This window comes from Epinephelus fuscoguttatus, linkage group LG6 (assembly GCF_011397635.1).
Source record: "Epinephelus fuscoguttatus linkage group LG6, E.fuscoguttatus.final_Chr_v1".
Lineage (NCBI taxonomy): Eukaryota > Metazoa > Chordata > Actinopteri > Perciformes > Serranidae > Epinephelus > Epinephelus fuscoguttatus.
In genome coordinates, this window is record NC_064757.1 from 40,904,478 (window position 1) to 40,932,469 (window position 27,992).

General features: G+C 41.0%; 1 protein-coding gene across 1 annotated transcript in view; it reads left to right on the plus strand.

Annotated features, from left to right (window-relative positions):
• The first annotated feature begins 3,912 nt into the window (after positions 1–3,912).
• Positions 3,913–27,992, plus strand: part of wdfy3 (WD repeat and FYVE domain containing 3) — a 147,989-nt gene continuing 123,909 nt past the window's right edge. The window contains exons 1-3 of the mRNA XM_049578656.1: positions 3,913–4,191; positions 20,946–21,156; positions 25,513–25,636. Coding sequence (XP_049434613.1) covers positions 4,163–4,191; positions 20,946–21,156; positions 25,513–25,636 — 364 coding nt within the window. The 5' untranslated portion in view covers positions 3,913–4,162. The remainder of the gene's footprint in view (positions 4,192–20,945; positions 21,157–25,512; positions 25,637–27,992) is intronic.

Sequence of the window (27,992 nt, forward strand, 5' to 3'; positions counted from 1 at the left end):
CAGTAAGAAGATTGGAGAATAATGCCAGTGTTATCCTTTAATTGTTTGGTTTTATTTATTGCATAGTATAACATAGGGCTGGGTATTGTTTAAAAAATTGATACTAGCACTAGCACTTGTACCCTTAACGTGATACCGATACCAATAGTGTACCTCATTTGATACCTGTAGCATCATTTAGTATAGCCATACTTGAGAACATTTTGGTGGCATCTAAGCACGCTGAACTCAGTCAAATACATTTCGCTCAACTTAACCACACTAGACTGTAAGTAACCGTTAGCATCACACGGCTAACGTTACTTAACGATTATATAGGACAGAGTTGAGCCATTTTGGGGTCAGTGTGAGTTTATTGGGACCAATTAACAGCACAGTTGGTACTTTTACATACACTTACATCGCGCTACAGTTACAGCTTGACCAGGCCATTTAATTGGACTACTGTCCTTGTCCCAAGTATGTCCGACTCTGCTACAATAGATGGCGATATGCCTCCTTTCAGCTTGTAAGTATTTAACCTTTTTCCGGTTGACCTGTTACGTCACAGACCAAACAATCGCTGTTCCATGTTTCACTCCCATTCATGTATTTTAAGATATTTAACTCTTTCGGCTGATACAGCATGAACTGTGTCTCCGAGTCTGTCCACAAATGAACGACTCTGGATGTAGATCACGGCATGGTGTTACCGACTTCTTCTTCCGTTACACATTTAATGCTGTTGACGTTGGTGTCGAAGCCTGGGGCAGAAACTGTGGAGCATGCTCAGATCGCCTCGACCAGTTTGGGTCTGATTAACTGTATAAATGAAGGAGTAATTTGACTCCCAGTCGTATTATCTGGGTGTTAGTCCAACTTTTAGAAATTCTATTTAGTACGATTTCAGTCATTTACATGTATTTTAAACGTCCAGTTTAATCGACATAATGCAATAAGTCGATTTTCTCTAATTTCACGTAAACGTTTTGAGTGTTAGATTATGTTGCTGCTGTCACTGCATTAGTTCATGCTAACTGGTTAGATGTTGAACTGACCATTGACCTGGAGGAAAGCGGCTCTGGAGAAGGCAGCAACAGAACGTTTGCTGATCGAGACGGTTCAGGATCGGACCCATGGCGCAAAAAGGATCAAATGCAGGTGTCTTTTGACTGGAGACACTTGGTTGTTTTCGTCAACACCCTTAAGGTATGAAGTACTGATAGCCAGCCGGAGTATAATATCTGCAGTAGGTCTTTAATTACGTACACAGCAGTTCACCCAAAAGCCTCAATGTCATGAATCAAAGAAAGTATTGTTTTTCTGTGTTTAAACTGGTTATGTCAGAGGACAGATTATGTTTATGAAACTGGTGTATTGGCTTATTTACTGCATGTTGTAATGGTAGTGTTTCACTGCACAGACTGAAGGAGAGATATTTTTCCTGCTCTGTTTATTGCTGTAATTTAATTGGCTGTGATTTTCACAGACTTTGCTCCACCCGGCGCTGAATGGTAATAACTTTTGGGACTCTAATGTTTGCGATCACATGTGTGGGTTATGGTTATTAGTGTTGATCAACAAAACTCTTCCACTGAATTATTCATGAACATATTGGCTTCTGTCGTCAATTTCCCACAAACTGAATGAAAATAAAAATTGCAATGCATGATTAGTAGTTGTCAGGTTGGCATAGTATGTGCAGCTTTAGGCAGAGAGGAGCTCAAATCACATCCTAACCGTAGAGTGATTCAAGTTTCTGAGAACCCCTCAGGCTCTAATATAACACAACAGGTCTCCCTGGCTGCAGTTAAGCTTCTGCTACTGCAGATTGTTTCACTTTCCAGCCGTATATTCAACATTGCCGCTGGTGGTATGTTGAGTAGGAGATTGTTTTCCTGGCTGCATTCATTGAGGTGGATGATCTGCCTCCCCCCCGGCCTCATTTCCATATGGCCCAGTGTGCTCCTGCTGGAAACCACACTTCAGTGTCTTCTTAGTGAACCAGAAGACTCAGTGGTTCTCAGGATGTTCCACTGCAGTCTTTAGGAGAGGGTTTCTAAAGTTTTTCAGAAATTCTTTTACTGACAGCAATACAGTGCTGCAGGCATGTGTAGACCCTGCTTCCTTTGACAAAAAGCCAATGGGATTTTTTCATTGGCTTTTTAGATATTGCAGAAAATAAGGTCTGTGGTAAACAAAGATTTATGATACTTACAGGTTTTGTTCAGCCAGTCTTCACAAATAAACACCACCTTTATAATTTTTGAAGCATAAACCAAATCTCTAAAAGTAAATAGCTGATGTTAGGCTACAAACACACTACACCACAATTGTATGACTTTAACGTCACCATCATAACAACAATGCTCAAGTAGCTTTTGAACAAAATGTGAAAGACTCTTAAGCTTGTATTAACCACAGACCATCAAAAACCCATTCTCAAAACCCACTGACGTCAAGACAAGAAAAACCGAAGTGCAAAATTGCTAACTCATTTCCTGGTTTGGGGATTTTTTTTCCCAGTCAGCACTCCATAAAATAGCTGTAATGTGAGTTCAAGTATGGGATTTTTTTTCATTGTCTGTTAATCCACCAATCATTATCTTGATTGCTCCATATAACATCAGAAAATAGTTAAAAAATTGCACCCATTGCTGTTTCTCAGTCTCTTCAAATTATATTCAGTTCATAATAAATGATCATAAATCAGAGAAAAGAAGTCAAACCTCAAAATTTTAATTGATTGTTTAATCGAAAAATAACTTTGTCAAATTTGCTAAAACTATTGCTATATTCTGAAAGACGTAAATAAGACAGATGTCTGTCCCAGGCGCCCGGTGGCTTGGGAGGTGGAATAGGCGTCCCATTTGCAGGTGCAGTGTTCTTGATGCAGTGGTTGTGGGTTCGATTCCAGCCTGAGGCCCTTTGCTGCGTGTTAGCAGCCCCCCCAAAAAAATCTTCTCCTCCTCTCGCTTCTAAAGACATTTGCTAGAATCTACCCCAAAATACCGAAAACAACCAGCCCAGGAGTTTCTAACACACTGATAAAATACGAATCAAGATTCTGTAACTGCATTGCCAGTATCTCGCCTCAGATGTTTTCAGAAACGTATTTTAGTGTACTGTTTAGCTGTGAAATGAGAAAGTTGGTCCGGATGGTGGGCAGTGCTTGGTACTCTGTTTACTTGTATCCAACGTGGCGGCCGGGTCACAAACGTTCTCATTTAACAGCCAAACAGTACACTTAAATATGTTTCTGAAAATGTTTGAGGCAAGAAATAAGTGATGCAGTAACATAGTCTTGATTCATATTTTGTCAGAGCTCAGAAGTGCTACAAGGCAGTAGAGTAGGCAGAGGAGTATGACAGACACAGATGGTATGTTTTATTTAGTTATTTAGTGTCGGTTTCAGAAAATTGCAAATTTTTTTTTTGTTTACAAAATTTACCAACTACAGTTTTGTTTGCGCTGGAGTATTATAGTATTATATTTAAGCATAGAGCATAGAGGGAGCTCAATATAGATGACATAGAAATTATTAAATATAAAATGTTCTTTTTTTTTTTTTTACAAAAATATGCTTGAGATATCTGTCATCTTCTGCAAACACTTTTATTTATAAAATGTGCACCTGTTAGGTTGAGAGGCTGCTCTAGAGAAAGCTCTGTCCATTCCCTGTATGTGTCTGAAGTCATAATAATGCAAAGTTAATGTGAACTCACTGAGCCTGAATGTAATCATGCCTAAATCCCCATAAGATTAATTTTTAATGGTGCTTACTACTGCTGGTTATGCACGTCTCCCTCCTTCTCTGGTCTAAATGGTACGTTCCTCTTGCTATGACGGCCGTAGCCCCCCTCCACTCTCCGCCCTCCCTTCCTCTTCCTCCAAAGCCCTGTACACCCCACCCGGTGTCAGGGGGGGATCAGCTGTGCCAGTCCCGGCAGGCCACACACACACAGCGCGCTGGCTGGCGAACAAAGCTCCTGGCACTGCCAATGAAGACAAGCCATGCCTCCGCGCTTAGCCTCTCCTCTTTTCTCGCCGCCGTGAGGGGAAGGCATGACACCATTGTCGTCGCCTTTCCTTATCAGCAACACGACAGTTTGTAGGGGGAGAGGAGTTGGTCTTGGTATATAGTGGAATATTTTTTTGCCTTTCCTGCCGCTGATGAGTTGAGATGCTGGCGGAGCGCAGAGAGAACAGCAGGTAGGGAAAACCAAGAGCTGGGTGCTGAGCCTGTCTCCGCGGCGACCGGGAGTTTGTTTACTGTTACTGGCAAGACTGACCTTGGTGGATACAGTATTATTGTTATTATTAGTGCCTCTCAGTGTCCGTGCCAGACTCATTTACAGACATACATGTAAACTTAACATTCAAGCAGTTTGGTAAAGCTTATATCCAGAGTGCCTGATTGCGGTCCTGTAATAAGCTTCGATTACCACCATCGAGCAGTGATGGATGCAACAGTCGGAGCTTCTGTGTATGTAACAAAATACCCTGATGTCTCCAGAGCCACTGATGCTGGATAACACAGAGGCAAGGGCTCGCTATGGCTATTTAACTTTGTACAACAAGTGCTATGTGCTCTGTTATCAGAGCATTGTTGACTTCTTATTTGGTAGACATTCACTCGGTTTGTGTTAAGTCTTTTATCACAATATTGCAGCAGTGCCACAGCATAGAAAATCTTAAAGTGTGGCATGTCTGTAGCACGATATGTCGTGAAACAGAATGTCTTTGAAATATATTCCTCCAGAGTGTCACTGATTTTAAAGTTGAAACAGCTAGAAGCAAGCATTAAAATTTAACAGCACAATTTTTAATTCATTATGTTTCAATTGGATTAAGCATCCAAATCCTGCTTCTTCCTGCTCCTGCTTCTTCCTGCTCCTTCCTGCATCCTGAGTTTCTTGAAACTCCTGTTTTAGATTGTTAAACACCTCCATTACAAACAACAAGTGACTCGTGACCAAAGCAAAAGCTGTGATGGAGAAGTAGGCACCTCGGATGGAACAGAAAGAACCATTACAAACACTCTTCGGAAATAATGAAGAACGAAAGATGGCAGAGAAATGCCTGGCCCACATTAGACCACATTTTAACACATTTTCTAGGTGTCCAGTCGGACATGAATCATCATTATCAGATTCTGTGAAAAGGTTTCCATGGGTTGTAGCTTATCTTATGGTTGAAATTGTACCATAGTTGCCCAAAGTGTTGGTGAGAATGTGGGTCTTTTGATGTAGACCACTCATGTTTTTTGGAAATGTCAGGAAATAACTGTATTTTGGGAAATGGTATGTTAAGAGATTGAGCACATACTAGGATATAAGGCCCCTAACAGGTGTTTTGTGCTTTAGCTATGTAACTTTTCTGAAGAAGATGTTATTGCTAGTGATAGATATTTGATCAAAATATTGCTAGTAGCAAGCAAGAAAGCTCTCACAAGGAACTTGGGTAGAGAAACACCGCCAATGTAGGATCAATGGCTAACAATTGTGGAAGAAATCTTTTTAATGGAAAAATTGACACACATACCGAGACTACAAGAAAAACAACTACAAAGAAAATGGGGAAAAATGGACTCTATACAAGATGCAAAACGATGACAGTGGACTGGTATAATAATTCGAAAATCTTTAGAGTTGTAAAATTGTGTATTTACGCAAGCAAATTCTGTTTTGGTGGCTCTTATTATTTTTCAATTATTATTTCATTATGCTGTTACCACAAAAATTGTTTCAATTAAGATCTTAGTGAAATTGTATCATAACACATTAGCACTTTTTTACAAGGGTTTGCGCCATAGGGCCGCTACAAAGTCTCTTCCTCATGCCGCAAATGACGGCAGCATCCTTCCGCTCCAGTGTGTAATTTTAGAGTGCATCCTGGCATGGCAGAATCAAAAGAGGTGTGATGGTCGTGACTTTAGCACAACAGTGTCAGACTCTAGTATGACATATAACGCATGTGACGGCAGGGCTTTATAAACAATAACAATAGCATAACATGGCGATAACAGTCATTTACCATCCCTGTTATATAGCTGCTGATCTCATCCTTTACTCAGAGGGGTAAGGAGCTCCCGGACCTCATTGTTTTCCCGATTTGTGAACGTTTTCAGCCACTGTTCTTCTTCTTTGAGTTAGCTGCTAACTGCTAACAGCTGCTCTTTCAATCCCCTGTGGTTGGTCACATGTATAAAGTTGTCGAAATGTCACACCTGTACTGCCCATGACACTTTTTTTTTTGGGCATTCTTACTACCTCCATTCCCCACTCAAAGGGGAGACAACTCTGTCCCCCTGTTACGCGATTGTACCTTTTATGTCAGAACGGCATATATGGATATATGGAAAAGTGTAAGATTAAGATGTGTCAGAGTCAAAACGTGAAGGATCACTGTGACTCTTAGGTGAAAATAATGTGATTGAACAGAAAAAATTCTCCTACTGAAGCTAATATTGTAATTAAACCCAATGATATAACATACTCATAAAAAAACAAAAACAAAAATATTGGCCAGGCAACATTACTTTTTGTCCTCCAGTCAAAACACATCATCTTTTACAGTGATAAATGTTTGTCTGCCAAAACAGCTGGGAGGAGAGACACAGGCTGGTGGTAATAGCGCGTGATGATGACACCCTGGGCTTTGTTTACTAAAGGCCTAACGATATATCTGGTGAGGAGGCTCTCAGCTCTGATCCTGTCTGGACTTGTTGGGCGTGAGATAATTTCCTGCCCTTCTGGTTCTTGTTACGCTCATAAAGGTCATGCATCAGCTGTTGATCAAAGACATGCTTCAGTAGGAAGAAGCTAGACTATTGAAGCTGTGTCACTTTAACTCCACGATGCTTCTAGTTTGTTTATATAACAGAGGATTTTAAAATGTCTCAGGATGTCAGTAGATATTTTGTTTAGTGGATATAAGCAAGTAAAGTGAGGTATCTAATGGTGGGTTATGTGCCACAGTGGCTTGCAGAGGAGACAGTTTATCACCCGTAGTCAAATTGTAGCAGCATTTGGCTGGAGGCTGGTGTGAATTCACCACTCTGCCTACATAGCTTTTTATTTCTGTAAATTTGCATTTTGTTACAAGTTTGGTTTTTATCTAACTCCTGTCAACCCATTTTATTTGTCTCTCTGTGGAGCTCCCCAGCTTCCACCTACCCCCGTAAACTGTCAGACAGGAGACATTTCTGTGATTACATCACTTTCTCCAGAGGAACAACCACACAAGCCTTTGAAGAGTTTGGCTTTTCCAGGGCACTGGCTGCCTTCATCTCCCAGGAGTTAGTGCTAACTCTGTTAGACGTTCATTGAAGCTGGCGTCCGCTTAAAGAGAATGCTTTGAAAAAGACTGGAGGGCCAAGAAAGCAAGCTCAGTTCCCCGCTGCATAGGAGTTGACATTCCATTGATGCCATTGACTCATTTTCTTTGGTTCAGCCAAGACAAGATGCGCTTTGATGCAGTTTTTCCTTTAAACAGGAGTGGTTATGATGATAGTATAGCATGATCAGGGGTACATTTCTGCTAGTACTCTTAAAAGGATCATTAGTTGGTGATCACTTTGGATGATGATGGTGCTGTGGGTTTCTAATCCTCATCAAAGCTGCTATCTTAATCCCCCTTGTTATGTCATAGATTCCTTAGGTTGGTCGAGTATGCGGTGAGCTGTCTGCTTAGGTCAGCATCTGGTCATTCAAATTCCCATCATGGGAGAGAGAAAAGTAATGGACCAGCAAGGTATAAACATGGTTGCTTGTGTTAGGAAACAGACGAAGCTGCTTAAAGGCAGGGTTGGAGGAACCATCAGCATCATGTTGACGCTGTGCCATGAATCTAAATTGCTTGTGCTCACAATTCTCAGTCCTTCAGGTGCATCCATTCTCTCACGACACATTTTGGATCAACAGATAAGGTGGCTTCATATCTCTGAAGGAAGTAGGAGCGTTTTGTTGCCAAAGGTGTGGGCATCGTGTTGTTGTTTTTTTTTCTTGGCTGTGTTTCCAGATCTGAAATTAAAAATGGAGCATGTTGAATTAGAAACAAACAATGGTAATAAAGCACTCACAAAATCCTGCTGCTATGTTTTACATTCGACACATTTGTAAGCAGAAAAACCCTCTAACATCAACCAGGAAATATCTATAATTGTGTAGCTCTAGATTACAATCAATTTATTAAAGCTGGGTTAGGCAGAAAAAAATCTGGAAAATTTGAAAATACACTGTCCTTCTGCAGCTCTCCCCTCTCTGCAACTTTTTTCCCCTCCATCTCTTAAACACTTCTCTGACATTGACACGTGTTATTGCGTTGATTATCAGACTCGTTTTAGACTCTTATTTGGTTAAGTCCGCCCTCCTTTTCTAGGTTGCTTTGTAGTGGAGGCAGTTATTGACAATACTGGAATAGCAACCTTCTCTGCATGATTCTCCACCACTGAATCAGGTTTTCGCCATTTGAAGGGAAGTGCACGCACATCTGCATTTGTATAACAGTGAATAGGATTGCCCTGTCTTCTTCAAAGCCTAAAAACAGAATTTGAATTATAATTTGATCAAGGTTTATTATGGGATTTTTGCCCAATGACGCCAAAATAAAACTGCCTATACCTGCTTTAAAGGATGTGTAACTTTTGAAGGAGACAAGTAGAAACTTAGCAACATACCTGAATGTACAGTTCTATACATCTGAGACTACAACAGAGAGTTCAGCTGATGTGAAACATAGTAGGAGAACCTTTTATTTTCATACCACGCTGGATTAATAAGAGTTACCATCTCTTCTGAGACGAAGCTTCAGGAAGCCAATCAAAAGCAAAATGTGTCTTTCAGGTAAAAGCTAATACTGCTCCCTGAGATTTAATCAAGTAAAGCTGCACCATGATGGTAATTCCTGCACCCAAATTTAATTTCCATGTCTCTTAGTTTCATTTTTCACTGCACTTAAGAGCCCAGTGCTGAAAGGGAGGTACAAAGTGAACTCTAAACGATGTATCCTAGTCCTGGACTCTGGTCTCATGACGCTCTCTGCTTACCAAATAGGTGGAGTGAGTTGTAATCCTGCATTTGTCTGCGGATCACTGCCTCTCCTTTTGTTGATTTTCCAGCTCAGCCTTATGCTGAGTCGTATGACATGTGTTTGCCCCAGTTTGTGGTCCCGGCCCTGCTGCGCTCCGACTCTACCAATCTCTCAGCACTCTTGTCTGCTTCAGTGACTCTCTGTTACATAGGGCCCGGTACAGCAGTGCTAACAGTCAGCATTGTTCGGAGATAAATGCAGCCTTTGATGTGAGGTCAGGCTACAGTATAGGAAAAAAGATAGGTGGGCTATTTTAACTTGAATGCAGCATAAAGGGTTTTTACAGTTTGTTACAATTTACTTTCTTTGAGTTTATTCGATTTCTGTTGTTTTAATGAAGCCCCAGGTTCAGCAAACTTCTTTTGAAGATTACAAACTGTCCTTTGTTAATCCCCATGACAGTTCACGGACTGACTTCATTATTCAGTTTACACCTGTCGTACTTACTGTAGTTGTGCATGCACAGTTTTCCTGTGTAATGATTAGTTTATTACCGACATTTGGCCATCCACTCTTAATCAGATCCTCCCCCTCCATTGACACTTTTAAGACAAATCCTAAAATGTACATTTTTTCAGTGGCCTTTGGTTGTTTTAGTGGATTTAATATTTTATATTCTTTTTTATGTAATTGTTTTTTACTGGTTTTATCCTGTTTTACATTTGTGTAAATTTTATATTGCTATATATCTGTCTATCATTGTTTTTTTTCTTTGTACAGCGCTTTGGTCAACTGCGGTTGTTTTTAAAAAAGCTATATAAAAAGATTCATTGATTTCATGCGTTCTTAAGTTTTGTTTAAAGGGACTGCTCACCCCAAAATCAAAATGTATATTTTTCTTCTTACCTGTAGTGCTGCTTATCAGTCTGGATTGTTTGAGTGTGAGTTGCAGAGTGTTGGAGATATCGGCCGTAGAGATGTCTGCCCTCTCTCCAGTATAATGGAACTAGATGGCACTCAGCTCGTGGGGCTGAAAGGGCCAAAAAACATATTTGAAAAACTCAACAGCAATGTCTCTTTCCAGTAGGGTTGGGTCGGTTCTCGATAATACCAATTCAGTCCGGTACTCCGTCTTGGACCGGGTTTTATTTTTTGAGACCGACCGGAAAGCATACTTGGGCAGAACGTACACGGAGCGGACCCCCGGAGGTCCGCCCGGTAAAAGTGGACGGCCGCAAGCCCTGTGCGCGCAAAGCACGACTGCGCGGACTTCGCTCCGCGCACCAGTGTCACACAAAAGACTGTTCGGCATGTATTTTTCACCTGTGTCTGCCTCTTCACCAAGCGCCTCTACTGTAGCCTGGAGTTTGTTTAATAGTGACGGGGAGTCGATAATGGCGGACAGTTTAGTCTCGACGAAATCAAGGAATGTGCCACTATGGCAACACTTCAGCTTTGAGCCAGACGAAGGAGGCAACCCTTGTTTGCACTGATTGAGTAAGCTGTAAAATTTATTTGTAAGGAATAAAAGAAACAACTTGTTACTGTCCCTCTGTTGTCCTAAGGTTGTTTTTTATTTTAAATGAGTCAATTGGGCCCCCAAGTTGCGAAAATCCGGTGTTACCGACTTAATGCGGTTTTTACAAAAACCGGACCGTTTTTTTTTTTTCTCATAGCAACCCAACCCTACTTTCCAGAAATCATGACCCAGTTACTCAAGATAATCCACAGACCATGTTGTGAGCAGTTTCCTGTAGGAACTATTTTTCTCTCTACCAAATTATAACTGCCAACCGTATCATTGTGCAGAAGGAAACATGCATCTGCTCATGGATGAGAGGCTCGTGGTGGTGACAGTGTGAGATGGAAACAAGAGAAGGCAGACATCTTTGTTGCTAATATCTCCAACACGCAGCAACTCACACCAAAGGAATCTAGTCTGATCAGTAGCACTATGAGTCAGTAGAAAAAGATGGTTTCTCTTTAAATTTTGGGGTGAACTGTCCCCTTAACCTCTAAAAAAAATGGTAGCTAATGTGGCTAATGTGGCTAAACTTGGTTTCTTTACATCCTCTCTGAATCGTTGAATTTCTTTGTCTTATTCTGGTGACTACAGTGTTCTGTCAAACTATATAAAAACAAGATCCAGGGTTTCTATTCTGGAAAAAGATTCCTTCTTTTTCCTGCAAGGCAAATGATGTGATCACTCTATCACCTGCTGAGCTCGACGACAGAGATCCTAACGCATCTCGTCTTGTTAATAATTTACAAGATGACATGTCAAAACAGTCTCCTCGCTCAAAAGTTTGGAGAATGTTTTGCTGGATAGGGCGATATATTTTTCCACTTACTTCGGACTGTGGTTGCTGGTTATTTTTATTTCATGGCAACAAGCCTATTGGCAGCAAAGGTTTATTGTTTAAGAAGGAAATCTTTGTGTGAGAAAGAAGGCTCTTAATTTTGCATATTAGAAATACATTTAGTTAGTTCTCCTGTGTACCTCCCCTGTGAACCTACCATGTGACTCTTACTCTTAAATTGTTCAGGTTACAAACCAGATTTTTCTATTTTTAAAAGAGGAGATCTATTTTTAAGAAGTTTCAGTGAGTGACACCCACTGAGACTCTCAATGTCTCCAAAGAATCTCCCACTAGTTTTCATCATTCCTGCTGTTTCTTTTTTTTGGTCTATCTAAGTGAAACTCATGGTTTTTTAACAATGACTCGGGAACTGGGCCCACTGGGCTGGATATTTTTAAACCGGCCACAGACCGACTGCTTCTGCTTTTGGAATCTCAATTTCTGACATCCAGCAAGATTTTCTCCTTGACTGGCAGCTTTTCAACAGACTTTGTCTGTAGCTCAGCCCGAGTTTCCATTTTAGCCAACAGCTGAAGACTGGCTTTTCTGCTGATGCTGCTGAGACTAGTACATGTTGATCACTTCATACCCCCACTGCTGGTGCGTCAGCTGGGCCAAATGCGCACTAGATCTGTGGCTTTTTCTTTGTCTCTTTGTTTTACTACTACAAAGGATCTGCCCATTCATCCAGTGGTGGATTTCATTTGTTTTAATCATGATACAGACTCTGTCCATGGATTATTACGTTGTGAGAAGCAATAGACAAACATGACATGTTTCGACACAGAAAGAGGAAGGATGTTAGCGGTGTAGAGAGCTGATTAGGCTGCTGAGAATAGCTCCTCTCATCAGTGTTATGCCAAAATAGTAATGAACTTGTACTTCCATGAATTTAATCTTAATAAGGCAGGCTAAGTATTAATAATTGGTTTATATTAATTCAGCGGTTACTTCTCACTGAGCTGATCAGATGTCATTCAGAGGTCCTCAGCTATTCTTAAAACATACTCAACAGGTAAAAGAGTGAATGTGTCTGATTAAATGGGATTTTCCAGCCACATAGACACAAAAGTTTTTGGGACAGTGGTTTCCTGTTCTGACGACAACAAACTGATGAGTCTCTTTTCCTCTGAAAACAAGACTCTCGTTCTGTGAAAGGCTGTTTGTGGTTAAAACTCTCTAGGTCAGCTTGTACTGTGTGTTCTGTTAGTGCTGTGATAACAGTTTTATGGTGCTGTTTGTTGATTATGGGTCTCCCAGTTGGCTTACATTAAAAGTCACAAACAAAACCAAATAAATATTTAATTGCACACCAACACATAAACAGCAGTGGCCATTGTAATCATCTGCCCTCGATGCATCTGTTCATGATGACTCCCACTGTAATATTGCAGAACAGTTCTGCTTCATAGATTCCAACTGAATTAGTTTGAAGTTTTAGTTAAAAGCGTCTCTCAGTGGAGTTAATCCGTCCTCGCCTTTCAACTTCCTGTGGCTAAAAAGTCTTCATGGTCTGAGCTCACTTCCTCTTATTTAAATGGAGCGAAAGTGAAGCGGTGGTGTGTTACCAGTCAATATGTAGAGGAGTACTTTTTTAGTTTGAAAGAACTTAAAGGCTTGCAGCATAACAGAGTGCTCCAGGAATTATGTTTGTCTGTTGGCCGACATCGAAGTTAGCATCACAGTGGTTCCATCGTCAAATTCCCGCTTCGGATTTTTCCCACTGGATTATTGCAGAAAATGAGCTCTGTGCAAATGTTTATGATACTTAGATATTTTGTGCAGCAAGATAATCACAGCTGAACACCCCTTTTTATGATTTTTGATGCCTAAATTCAATCGCATGCAATTAAAAAATGTCAGGCTACAAACAAATTACACCATGGTTGCATAACTTAACATCGCCACCACAAATAGACTGTAAAGCCATGTTCAGCGTCATGACTCTCCAAAGTCTCATTTAGCCACTTGTCAGCAACTTTGAAAGACACTTAAAAGCTTCAGTATTCATGAGTTGGGTACTTACAGACGTATTTTATGTTGCAGAACAAAATGTGAAAGTCTCTTAAGCTTGTTTTAAACACAGACCAAAAACACATTAAAAAAAAAAGCATTGACTTCAAAACAAGTGAACCGGGAGAGCTAACCTGCTAACTAATTTTAGCATTTTAGGGCTCATTCCTGGAGAACTCTATGAAGATGCTCTGTATTTTTGACTCTCAGTTTCATTTATTACATAAATTAGGGATGTCCTGATCAAATTTTTCCCCTGATCCTGATCCAGAACGGTTAATATTGAATACCTGCAGACACCAAGTCTCAGTCCGATACTTATATTTCACTGGATGATACAGGTGCACAGTGCAGACTTAGGGTACGTTAAAGTTATTAAAATCAATACAATGTATTGACGAGCTTTAATGCATTATGAAAAATATTGTCTGCATCCAAGCTGCTTTTTTTTTTAACAAAATAATGCATGAAATAACAAACACTCTCTGATTTTTTGGCCTTGTCACTGTCTTGAGGAAATTTCTGTTTTCTTTTGAGAGAGAATTTCCCAGTGTTTGTTTCTTTGATCATCTTTACCTGCATCACCTGAATGAACTGGATTCCATAGAGTTTTTATCTTTTTCATCTGTGCATCTTTTGCATGGATTACATTAATAAAGGACTCTTATTGGCCGTTTGCTTGCAGTGTGAAACATCATGCACCGTAGATGACAAACAAGCAAAAAATTGGCATGACAAAAAAGCAAAAAACTTTCACACTGAGCTGAAATGAAACAAGTGCTCTAGAGCGCAGCTCCGGCTGCATTTTCCTGACCAAACCTGACCTGAGTCTGAGACAGTTATAAGCGAGCCCGCCCCGACCCTGACATACTATCTGATTTTTAAGTCCAAATCCGACCCAAGCCAGACACAGTTTGTTACCTGACACCGCCTCCTGCCTGAAATGTAACTATTGGCCTGTGTTATATTCAGGAGTTGTCATGTTAAAAACAAATTCCGGCACTTCAATAAGCCATAGCACAACACAGCAGCATGTCAAGTGGGCCGAACCCGAACCCCAAACTGAGCAAAATTTCTGATTTGTTATCTGAACCCGGCCTGGCCTATCAGATTCCGACAGGTCCCATCAGGCTCAGGTTGGGTATCCACACTCTAAAGTGGCAAGGCAAGGCAAATAAACAGTCTCATTCTGCATTTTGCAGTTGTTTATGGTGTGTGGTATTTCCCCATGGTAGTGGCGTAGCCCTAGCTCTTACAGACAGACAGACAGCGGAGAGTTTTGCACGAAAGCTTTGCCTTAAAAAAGACCTGAGACAGTCAGCTGATGTAAAACAAACGATTGTATCCGGCCCTGATATCGATCTTTGAGACTGGATTGCAGCATCCCTGATATAAATATTGTGTATGTCCACGTGTTTTATTCTTTTTAGCTGCAGATGTGCAAATTATCTCTTCAGAAATCAGCTCACCTTAAAGGGAAATTTCGTTTATTTCAACCTGCCTCCTGTCGTCCTAAATTTGTTTCAAGTGACTAGTGACATAAAAATAATAGTTAGCATGTTAGCCGTTAGCCTAGATACAGCTGAGGCGCATAGTAGTGTCAGACCTGTTAAAACGTAAGGGAACGTGCAAAATTCAAGTGCAAAGTTAGTCCACTAAACAAGCTTTTTTTCCACAAAGACCGCCTCATATCGTTAGGATAAATGTCAGAGAACATGTAGAAAACGACATGTAAACGTGTTGTCTTACCTTACTGGCGTGCTGCCATGTTTGTTTACCATCTAGCTCTGCTTTCCAAAGCACAGCCGAAATATATCTCGCCAGCTCTAGATAAAGCCCAGCTGGATACTACTCCAGGTGGAGGTGTCTCGTCCTCGGTCACATCCAGACCTTGAAAATAAGGCTGCAACCGGTCCCATTCCTTGCAACAGAGGCATTCCTCTTCTGTGGGCACTGGGGCACAGCATTCATAGGTACACCACCAATCTCCAGAGCTACGCAGCCTTGCAGCAGCCATTCCTCCTCTCTCGTCCTCTACCTGTTGCACCTCTCTCTCTCTCCTCCTCCTTCGTTCTTCAATTTCACGAAGCTCTTCGTCAGTGTATTCTGGCTCAAATAAATAAGGGCAGCCATCAAACTCTGCAAAATCAAATTCCTCCTCCACAAAGTCGAAGTCTGGCAAAAAAGTCAGCCGTTATTCTATAAATCTTTAATAAAATAAATTAATGAACTTTTCAGGCTACTTTCCGGTTCTGCCTTCCAGCTGTTGCTGCTTGTTCTCGCGAGATTTCAGGCACGGTATGAGATCGCTGCTTGTTCTCGCGATATTTTGGCTGCGCTTTGGAAAGCATAAACAAACATGGCAGCACACCGGTAAGGTAAGACAACACGTTTACATGTCGTTTTCTATATGTTCTCTGACATTTATCCTAATGATACGAGGCGGTCTTTGTGGAAAAAAAGCTTGTTTAGTGGACTAACTTTGCACTTGAAGGTTGCCCGTTCCCTTACGTTTTAACAGGTCTGATGCTACTATGTGCCCCGGCTGTATCTAGGCTAACGGCTAACATTCATTCATTCATTCATCTTCTAACCGCTTCATCCTCTTGAGGGTCGCGGCTGGAGCCTATCCCAGCTGACATCGGGCGAGAGGCAGGGTACGCCCTGGACAGGTCGCCAGACTATCACAGGGCTGACACATAGAGACAAACAACCATTCACGCTCACTTTCACACCTACGGACAATTTAGAGTTATCAATTAACCTAGTCCCCAATCTGCATGTCTTTGGACTGTGGGAACCGAAATTTCCCTTTAATACAGTTAAATGGAAGTGCTACAATCAACAACTGCTGCATCTAAAGGCCTGTCAGTAAAAATAAAAATCCCCTGTCACATGTTCACCAAACTTTATCAGTGTCTGCAGCAGGCAGTGGTATATTTTGCTGTTTTGGAAGGATATATACTGTAGGGCTTGCTCTAATGCCTTATCTCAGACAGACAGAGCTGGTGGTTAGTAAAAGCTGAATTGTGGGATATATCTCAGCCAACACAGGCTGTATTGTAAATGTCAAACCCTGAGCTTTTCAGGTCTTGTCTCATTTGATCTCGTCATGTGCCTAAAGTGTGTCGGAGATTATTCCAACATGTGTGAGACAAAATGTCATAAGGAAATAACCACAAATTTAGGGAAAGTAGCTCAAAACATTGATGTGACAGAACTCATTATGTAGCTCAGAGCCTGACAACGGTGGTTAGGAAGCAAAGCACTATCCAGGTGAAGGGGCTCAGTCCCTTGAGACTCTGCGTGCTAAAAACGTATGCACACACTTATGGACAGGCACTTTAGATAAAAGTGTACCAAATGGAACTGCTGTTTGAGTGTGAGTTCACGCGGAGGGCACCCCTGCTGTGTGGGCAAAATGAGTTACTAAAGCCTTCAGCTTGGAGTAATTTCGTTAGTGCCACAGATGCCACGTTCCTGTAAATCAGAACAACAGTCGGAAGCTCCTTTGTAGCTGTCTGTCTCTGCCATCATGTTTCTTCACACGTTCTTGCTGTCTTTTATGTCAGCCCTTAAAGGAATTAGAGGGACGAGGCGAATGTAGATGTGGGTTGTTGAGATGCCAGTCGTGGCAAGGCAGACCTTGAACAAGAAAGCACTCAATAGAGGACAGACCTCTGGGAACACCTAATAATCTTCCCACTTAGCCGCTATGGTCACAGTTAACATTGTACTGCTTGGATGATAGAATACTTATGAAATGGTAGCTTAAGTGTGGTCTGTTTGTGGTGCTGGGGGAAAGGTCCTAAGGCTAAGGTAGTGAGTTTTTCCCTGTCTGGAGAAAGGTTTTGTCCAGTAAATATTGTGGTTAATGAATCCCTAGATAAGCTGTATTGCTGGGACCAGAGAAAAGGTCACTGGGTCAATAAAAAAGGTTATTCTTCCTCTTGGGAATGAGGATTTCTTTCCAATCTAGCCATTAAATCTAAATATCTCTTTGTCACAAATAAGAAATAATTATTTCAGCCAAACAAATATGGACAACATAGACATAAGAACAGAGCACTGTTGGGTTGTTGTTTGCATAAAGAGAGGAAACGCTAGAGCAAACAACAAAGTGGAGCATCCTCTGTCACATTATTCAACATCATCTGTGTCTGGCATCAAGTCAAGTCTACAGTCTACTTTAAAGATACCATAATATCTCCAGCACTTGTAGGATCAAATTTCTGTACAGCCAACAGACGGAGGAGCTTGCCAGGAGTAAATTAGCCTGCTCAGAGGGGCTCCTGCCCTGAGGGTGTCTGGTTTGAATCCAGATTTGCTCAGACTTCAGACACAAATGGATGAAGAGAGTGAATGAAAAAATACTATCTTCAGTCCACAGTAGCTGCTTATGAAGTGCCACTGGGCAGAGACTGTGGAGTGGGGCATGATGCTGACCTGTGTTGGAGAACATGTGGTCATGCAGGCAGGTGTCAGTGAATGCGTGGCACTAAATGTGAAGCATCTGTGTCTGATGTAATTCTCTGAGCTTACGAGACTGTTGTAGCTGTCATTTGCCTTTACCCACTAGTATTTGGTAAAATATATAGTGATATTTGATTTTCTTCATATCCCTTAGCTTTTAGTTTGGGGCATTTCTATTATATTGTAGAAATTGATGGTACAGTAGAGGCATGTGACAGTGGTCTTAATAGGGTGTAAGTCCTCAGTTTCATCACGATACAATATTGTATTGATTCTCTGGACAACGATACGATATTTGCTGTCAAGATACAATTTCGATTTGATTCGGGGGCCTGCAATTGATATGAGACGATATTATTTGCCCATTTACACACATAAAACAGCACTGAGACAATACAATTGTTTTTTGCTAGTGACCCATTATTAGCTTTAGCATATTTACTCTGCATGAACGGCTAGCGGCCTTTGTTTCCTAAACTCCTAGCTTAACAAATTACATGTAACGTTATTTTTCTTACTCAACGATGGCTCTAAGTCACTGAATCTCCTGACAAACCAACATGGTTGAATTTCAGCCCACGTGCACGTTTTAATAGCCAGACATCGTGGAAACAGAGCAGCTAATGTTGCTGTAGTGAGAAGTTAGCGGAGTGAGATGCTTGTCCATGCAGATATGACGTGTTTTATCTCGTAACAGCATTGTCTACGTACAGCATGTGCTTCGTCTATTGACCCGTATGTTCTCCGAAATCGAAATATTTCCACACTGCAGATTAATTCTCGCGTAAATAACGTTATCCTTATCGTACATTTCTTGGCTGCTTTCCATCTGCCTGCTGCTGTTTGACAGTGCAACATACTTTCAAAATAAAAGCACATGCTAAAGATGAGGATATATATTGATGTTTTCATTTTGCATCGATGATGTAGGATACTTGATCATTTAATCGATATGTCTATCCAGATCGATGGATCGTTACAACCCTAGTTTTAAGCTGGCTCGAGTTGAAGGTGTCAGTTAGCCTACTTTATTTGCTGTTATTTGCGATATTGTTATTAAAATTGGCATGAGAAAACCTGATTGTTGCGTCTTTATAGCATTTGTTATTGAAACTAAAGGGCAGAGCCTGTTTCCTTAAGTGAGGGGACGACATGGTCCACTGTCATGTCTCTGTCACCATCCATGTTCCTGGCTGACTTCCTGTTAGGACTGGAACTAAACATGCTTTTTAGCTGCCTGTCACCTCAGCGTAGGTCCCCGAGTTTATAAACACATCAGGGATGTAAACTTGGTTGGAAGAATTGTACTGTATACCTGATGTTTAGCTGTAAAGGAAATCCCATTGTTTGAGCAAATGTCCTGTACAGTGCAGACATTTACAGAGGAGGCAGTCTGATGCTCAAGAGCAAATTATGGTTTCCAAAGTAGGACAAGCTTACAGCTACTAAATGTCAACCTCTACAGTATGAAAGAGTCCAAAGCTTAGCGCCAATGTGATGTCATTAAGATGCAAGAACAAGAGCAGAGGAAAGAGTCTGAGAGGTTTTTACACATCTCATTTAGCAAAACATTTTTTTTTCCTTTCTATAATGTCAAGCATCCCTAGAATATTATACTCTGTCATGTGTGGAAAACTGTCAGTGTGCCCTTGAGCAAGGTACAGTGTGTCAGTGCGGTTGTATTTGAGATTGATGAGCAGCTTTGTTGCACTGTTCCTGGCTGTTGATCCTGTTTTTTATCAGCGGATGTTTATCTTTATCTGTGCACTATGTGGGCTTTGCAGTTCTGGGAAGTCTCCTAGCAACCATCTTAAAGATAGTCTGGAGAGAGTTTGATGTGTGGAAATAATGGCTAAATATATATCCACCATGCTATAAAGAAAGAGACATAAAATTAATAAGTAAGTACATTGCCTAAAGAAACACAGTAACCTGAGCTGGACCTCGTCTGTACTCCAACGCAGAGCGAGCTGTAGGTTATGATGTGTCAGATCTGTTAACATGAACACTTATTTGGCTTTATTAGCTGGCTGATGAGGCAGTAAGCTTTATAGGAAATTTAGTTTTTGTGTTTTTGTTGGTAACTTGCTATGTTTTTTTGTTTTTTTTGTTATTATGTCACTTTCCCAGCTTTTTTACAGCACAGTTAATGTACACATTGCTCACAAAACAAATTTTCCCAACACTACAGTATGGAAGGATATCTAATTTAAAATTAAATTCTTAAATTTAATAATTTTTACAATTATAATCCTGCAATGATACCTACGTTTTGGTGCAGATTTTAGAACAATTCTGAAATTTGAGAGTTGTGTAATTTTTCTGCAACACCCCTTTGTTTATCTCCCAAAAGAAGCCAAACTTCTCAAAGGTTAACCTGAATAATGTACTGTCTAAAATTGCCAAAATTATGATTTAAATCGAGGATATTGAGCACTTTATATACTAGATATTTGGGCTGGATGATATGGCAAAAAATGAACATATTAATATGTAAAATAGAATTATATGAACATTAACTGTGCAACCATGACTTGGTTCAGAATATATTTTGTGATAAAATAATATATTTAATATATAACCTTGTCTGCCTTAGTAATACAATACAAGTTAGCTTGTCTTGTAACACATTAAAATAATGATGTGGTCACTGGGATGCTGATTTTTCAGGTGATGGAGCTGGTGGCCAATCAGGATTCATAGAACTGTAGTTACAACTGTAACTGGCAGTTTGTTGAGTTTCCTGTCTTGGTTGGTACTGACTGACAGTATGTTTTGCAGACCGTCTTAATGATGGATGATAGAATTGACTTGATGTTAGCTTTTTTTTTTCAACGATGTCCTCAGCTTTGGAGGATATCGTGAGCTCGCTTTTAGCACTAGCACAATGAGCTACATGGCTGTGGAAAACAAAGCGGGTGTGTAGAATGGCTCCAAGATGTCAAATGTTCTGCTTGCCCAGCATGTGTTTAATAAGCCGATCATACTGTTGACATTTTGTTGTACCGTAAAAGTATCAAGGTTTGATACTATATTGTACTGAGTTGCCTTAAGACATGTCTTAAACCTCCTCTCTCCCATCCGCAGGGCTGCCTTTGCCCTGACAAAGCCGCTGAAGATGAACATGGTGAAAAGGATCATGGGGCGGCCAAGGCAGGAGGAGTGCAGCCCCCAGGACAACGCGCTGGGCCTGATGCACCTGCGACGCCTCTTCTCCGAACTGTGCCACCCTCCTCGCCACATGACCCAGAAGGAGCAGGAGGAGAAGCTCTACATGATGCTTCCCGTATTTAACAGGGTAAGTCACAGCGAGGGGTGGAGGGAGAGCTGGAGGCGCTCCAAATACAGCTAGATAAATGTTGACTGTCTCAATTACAATTCTGCTCTACAAGAACAATATCAATTCTCAGAAGGACTCTAAGTTGACAGATTAAAAAAAAAAACAGTCATTTGGGTTTTGTGATGTATTAAGCTGACATTCAAACCTGGTGTTTGTAGATTTAAAGACAGATGAACTGTTGTCAGGCACGCTGTTGGACTCATGTTACAGACAAGTTGGCGCTCAATCAGCTCACTGTGCCTCTTACATCATGGACTTAATAGACGCTATGGATGGATTGATATGAACTTTCGTGGAGCTATTTGGAATTAAAATCCTGTGGATTATTTCCATGCACCTGATGAGATATCTCACACAGATTCTGTTTCAACAGCCTGCCGTTAAATCTGATGGAAATGAACCTGTTGACTTGTGCATGTGTGTTGACTTCATGGTCTAAAGGGTAACTTTGGTGTTTTTCAACCTGAACCCTATGTCCCCATCTTTTTGTGTTTAAGTGACTAATGGGAGGAACGAATTCTGAGCTCTGAACTTTGTCCACTATTGAGTGAGGGTGCTTCAGATGGCAGCGGCGAAACAGGCAGCAATGTAACCATTAGTGATATAAGCACCCTCAATGTACGTCCGCTAAAAGTGCTTGTTTCTGCCACTTGTCAGACACAGTTGTTACTGTAAGTGCCCTACAACATTATAGATAGAATCCCTACAGAGATAGACATTTTGTTAAAGAGTAAGATGCTTTATATTAAACCACAAACAGCCCCGAAATCACTATTGCCTAACCCGCCAGACTGCATTTCAATAAACAGTAATTGTGTCATCGTAAAACACTAGAACACGCTTCATTCAAGGTAGACGGAGACAAAATAAAACTAAATAAAGTGGTCTTGGTTTGTCTTTTAACGGTTTCAATAATCGCCAACTCTGGTTCGTTTGAAATAAACCCTTAATTCACCTAGTTAGATGTGACAATATGCTTGCTCTATACACTCTGATGGGTTTGACAATGGTGATTTCCGGGCTTTATCTGTTTAAACAAAAAGGATCTTACTCTTTAACAAACAGGTCTATCTCAGTAGGAATTCTTTCCAGAATGTTGTCAGACACTTAGATTAATAATCTGAGCCTGTCAGTGGCAAAAACAAGCACGTTTAAGGCTGCTTCCAGCCCTGGAGTTGGTCTGAATCAAGGACTAATTTTGTTCCAAAGTTGTATAATTGCCTAGAGTTGGTTCGTGTTCTCACGGCAACATTTACAAGAGGACCAGATCAAATGCCTTGTGCGAGAAAGCTGCTCTTGATTGGTCAGAATTTCCATGCGGGAAGAATCCAGGAAGTAAACCAAACGTTGAAGAAGAGTACACTTGCAAGATAAATGTGACACTTTCTAATGTCACAATGGAGGGACAACTACGCAGGTTGACTTCTCTTTAATGACGTACCAGCATGCTGGCAATCAGCCCGATCTCCAAAAATATTTGACAGTGCGAATATTGTCTAATGCACATTTGGTAGACAGGTGTGTAGGAGGATGAAGTCATGCAATCGTAGTCAGCTCCCACACACTGTCAACACTAAGTTTAATTGAACAAACAATGTTTTGATCACAGACATTTGTCAGGCTTCAAGCTCACAATTTGCAACATCTTAATACTTGAGGCTGCATCAAAAAAAGTTTGAAAAGACAAACATCTGAGACACCTTGTCAATAGTTGACAGCATACATAAACTAAGACAAGAAATGCTAGTACCTTGGCAATTTCAAGATTCACAGAATATAATAACCAATGATACTGGATGAGCAATAAAAAGTCCAGTCTTTCTGCAAAAAAATGGAAATCAAGATTTTAGAGTTGAAGTTAGCAGACTACACTAACACGTATTAAACTGGCCTGTGCTGAAAGACAAAGTGTTTCAGTTGTAGTTTTAAAACAATGAGTCTACAAGTCCCTAAAAAGGCTTAAAATGTCTTAAATTTGAAGTTGTGAGGTCCAAGTCTAATTTAATTAATACATCTTTTAATTTCTTTTTGTGAAAATGAGTGAAGCTTTTCTACGTAAAAGTCCAAATTTCAATGTTATAAATTAAAATGTAATACTTTATACTTGCACTTACTTACCTGTTGGCAGATCAAATTTACTCACTCTAATAACCATATTCCGACATAACACCTCCCTCTGCACAAGATCACTTATATACTACTTGCCTGCAATGCCTACCTGCGATGCTTAGATAAGTAAAACATGATTTGTCCAAAAATCAGTTAAAAGGTGTCCTGAAAGGGTCTTAAAAAGAATTAAATTTTACTGCCTGATACCTGTAGACACCCTGTGAACGTTATTCAGTGTTCTTGCATGTACAGATGATGAACCAGATTTGAACATGTCTGTGCCAAATTCGAGGAAACTACCTCAAGGCGTTCTTGAGAGATTGCGTTCACGTGAATGAGACAGACAAGACCACAGTGACCTTGAACTTTACCATTAAATTCTGATCAGTTCATTGTTGAGTCCAAGTGGACGTTTGTGCCAAATTTGAGGAAACCCTCTCAAGGCATTCTTGAGATATTGTGCTCACGTGATGAGGTGGATGAGATCACTGTGACCTTGACCTTTACCACCAAATTCTAAAATTTTGGTGGTAAAAAGACCACCTCACTCCTCCGAAGCTGATATATATATATGCACACACGTGTGTCTGTGTTTGTGTGTGTGTGTGTGTGTGTGTGTGTGTGTGTGTGTGTTTCTGTTTAAAGAGAAGCATTTTAATTGGAGAAATCTGTTAATAATTGTCATTTATGTCCAATAAATTACTTCTTAATGAAATCTCTATTCATTGACTAATTGATCATGGGCAGTCAGCTGTATGGACTGTAAATGCAAGTAAATTGGACAAATGACAGATTACCCAAGTACAAAATGCATGAATAAATAAATAAATAAATGAGTATAATATATGCAGTGCTTTGACGCAGAGAGACTGAGTGGAAAGTCATACAAGGGAGCTTTTAATAGGCATAGATTAATATATTAAAATGTTTATGTCTGTGTTTATATAACAAAGCAGAGAACGCAGTACTCAGTGAAATTATTTTTATATTTACAGTCTGCCTTTATGTTGCACTGACAGAGCTGTGTGCCTCTTTGTTTTGTAGCTGCCGCTGCAAACAGCCCTGTTGAGTGTTCTCATCAAACTGGAGTGCCGCATCGAGGGTCTCTTGACTTGTCGGCTAATTACCCCAGCGCTGGCTGCTATTCACTCACTGGTGGCATAATTCATGTCAGAATTCAAAAGTAGAGTACTCCCCATGCAACGGGACGCCAGGCTCTAGGCCTACTTTCATGTCAGATTTGCTGGATAAATAAATGCATGATGAGTCGTTGCTGAATCGAGTGTAATTTATCTTTGACCTGCTCCCCCAAAGGCTCCGGCTGCAGTTTGATCTGTGGCTGTAGAATTAGGACATGGCAGGAAAAACCCAGGGAGATGTGAGCCAGTGTGCCTCCACCTGGATGGTTCCTGTGTGTCCCTGCTTCATGTGATTACAGCTGTAATTGTATTGGACTACCGAATTTTATTATGCCTCCACCCCGGCGATGGCTTTGGCCAGAGGCATCATGTTTTCAGGTTGTCTGTCTGTCCCTTCCTTTTGAAAATGATATCTCAGAAACGCCTTGGAATGTCTTTAAATTTGGCACAAACGTCTACTCATCAATAAACTGATTAGAATTTGGCGGTCAAAGGTCAATATTGCTGTCATGTTGTCTGTCTCATTCCCATTAACGCAATATCTCAAGAACACGTTGAAGGAATTCCACAAATTTGGCGCAAATGTCCACTTGGATTCAACAATGAACTGATTTGGTGGTCAAAGGTCAAGGAGCATTTGGTTGTCAAAGTTCAAGGTTACTGTGATCTCATCTGTCTCATTTGTATGAGTGTACTATCTCAAGAGCACCTTGAGGGAGTTGCCCCAAATTTGGCGCAAACGTCCACATGGACTCAACAATGAACTGATTTGGTGGTCAAAGGTCAAGGAGCACTGTGACCTCTCACAACATGCCTTTGCCCATAACTCAAGAATTCATACGCTAATGACAAAAAAATGGCATGACGACATTTTAAGTGATTACATTTTATTCTACAGGTCAAAGGTCAATGTCACTGTGACATCGTAATGTAAAAAACAGATTTAATCCTTGGTATAAAGGCATTAACATTTCTTCCTTTTGGTTTTCATGTAATATATATATGTCTTTGATTTTTAAAATTAGATTTGTCTTAGATTTAACCAAGGCTGCTCTGTCTGTTTTAGGTGTTTGGGAATGCTCCACCCAGCACCATGACGGAGAAGTTCTCCGACCTGCTGCAGTTCACCACCCAGGTCTCACGGCTCATGGTGACTGAGATCAGACGGAGAGCGTCTAATAAATCCACAGGTGAGCCCTCTGACACATAGATTTATGACAATAAAGGTGCGGTTGGAGGTACTTGGAAACAACAGTTTATCATTTCCTTGGCATCGGCTGAGGTTATTTCCCATAACTGGTTTGCTTCTTGTCACAGTGATGATCTACTCGTTCCCTTCCCCCTCTGTGGGTGTGTTTGTTCTGTGTTTTGCTTTACTGATAAAGACATAGATGTTGGATGGGATTTTTTTTCCTCCTTTAATCTTTCCATTATCTCCAGTTTGGGGGATTGCATAGTCAAAATCATAATGCTATGATTGTTATCAGTTATAGTTTGCTTTGAAGCTGCAGGAAAGATTTGCTATATGATGCTCAGAAGGTTTATGGGCACAGCATAGATTGACAGGCATTTTTCATCCATTCGTACAGTGTCTTATAACACACAACTGACATACACTCACTGGCCACTTTATTAGGTACACCTGTTCCACTGCTTGTTAATGCAAATAGCTAATCAGCCAATCAAACACCGACTGGTTCAAGATGACAGAAAGGCAACAGGAAGTCAAATAAGCACTGGTTCCAACCAAGGTGTGCAGAAGACCATCTCTGAAGCAACAACACCTTGTCCAACCTTGAAGCAGATGGGCTACAGCAGCAGAAGACCACACCAGGTGCCACTCCTGTCAGCTAACAACAGGAAACTGAGGCTACACTTCACACGTGGTTTCTCACCAAAACTGGACAATAGAAGATTGGAAAGACGTTGCCTGGTCTGATGAGTCTGGATTTCTGCTGCCACATTCAGATGGTAGGGTCAGAATTTGGCGTCATGGATCCATCCTGCCTTGTATCAACACTTCAGGCTGCTGCTGGTGGTGTAATGGTGTGGGGGAGATTTTCTTAGTACCAACTGAGCATGGTTTAAGCACCACAGCCTACCTGAGTATTGTTGCTGACCGTGTCCATCCCTTTATGACCACAGTGTACCCATCTTCTGATGGCTGCTTCCAGCAGGATAACGCACCATGTCACAAAGCTCATGTCATCTCAAACTGGTTTCTTGAACACGACAATGAGTTCACTGTATTCCAATGACCTCCACAGTCACCAGATCTCAGTCCAATAGAGCACCTTTGGGATGTGCTGGAACGGGAGATTCTCATCATGGATGTGCAGCCGACAAATCTGCAGCAACTGTGTGATGTCATCATGTCAACATGGACCAGAATCTCTGAGGAATGTTTCCAGCACCTTGTTGAATCTATGACACCAAGAATTAAGGCAGCTCTGAAGGCAAAAGTGGTCTAACCTGGTACTAGTAAGGTGTACCTAATAAAGCGACCAGTGAGTGTAAATGTCCAATTTCACATTTGAAATTAGCTGTTAACTGTTTCTAACTCAGTAGATGTTTTAGCACAAAGGAGCAACACATGTTTGATCTGACTTGAAAGGTTAGTCTCGACTACAGGTGAGCAGCACCTCCTCAAAGCTCTGACAGTAGTGGCAGCTTTGACTGTGGCTTCCCCACAGGAGAGACATTAAACAGACTGACAGATGCACACACACTCGCACGCACGCACGCACACACACACACACACACACACACACACACACACACACAGGCAGGGTTGTAAGTCTCCAGCTTCCCGTCTCTGATTTCTCCTTTATTATATCTCTTTCTCTCTCTGAACATGTGATGTTTTCAAGCAGTGAGCAGCTCTGATTTTGCAACACAGAGTCTTAAAACACACTCCTCCATCTGGTCACCAGGCCTTTGAAGGCTGAGTCAGTGGTTGACTCATGCTCCCAACTGATTCTGCAGCGCTCTGTCATCATCAAAACAAGTGATTTTGATTTGCTCGAAATCAAATACAGAACATCAGTGAGCACCAGACTTTAGCTCCTTTCATGTGTTGGTTTTTAAGCAGACACTTTCAAAGGCTGTTTATTCCTTCATTAACAGCTGACAGAATATGTGCGATACAATGCAACACTAAAATCAGTCATCCTCTTCTGCCGCCCTCCACGCTGGTCATTGCCTTTCATAGTTGTGCAACCTGTCAGTGATGGTTAAAAAAAGGCGATGATTCATAAGTGTCCAAAATCTCTATCAACTTCTCACTGTAGGATAAACTAGTGTCTAGCTGCTGTAAACGGAGCAGTAAATAAGTGAATGAGGGAGTGATTTTGGACACAGCCCTGGTGTTGCTCTCAGGAATAGTAGTTTCCATGTCTCAAGGTTCATTTATTGTCATTGTACAACACAGGGTTACACAGTGAAATGTAGCTGTAGTCCCTGTATGCCACACAAGAGAAACTAAACAAAAACAGAAGAGCATCCCTGTAATGCATTTTTTTATTTGCATCAGGAGGGATGTCAACA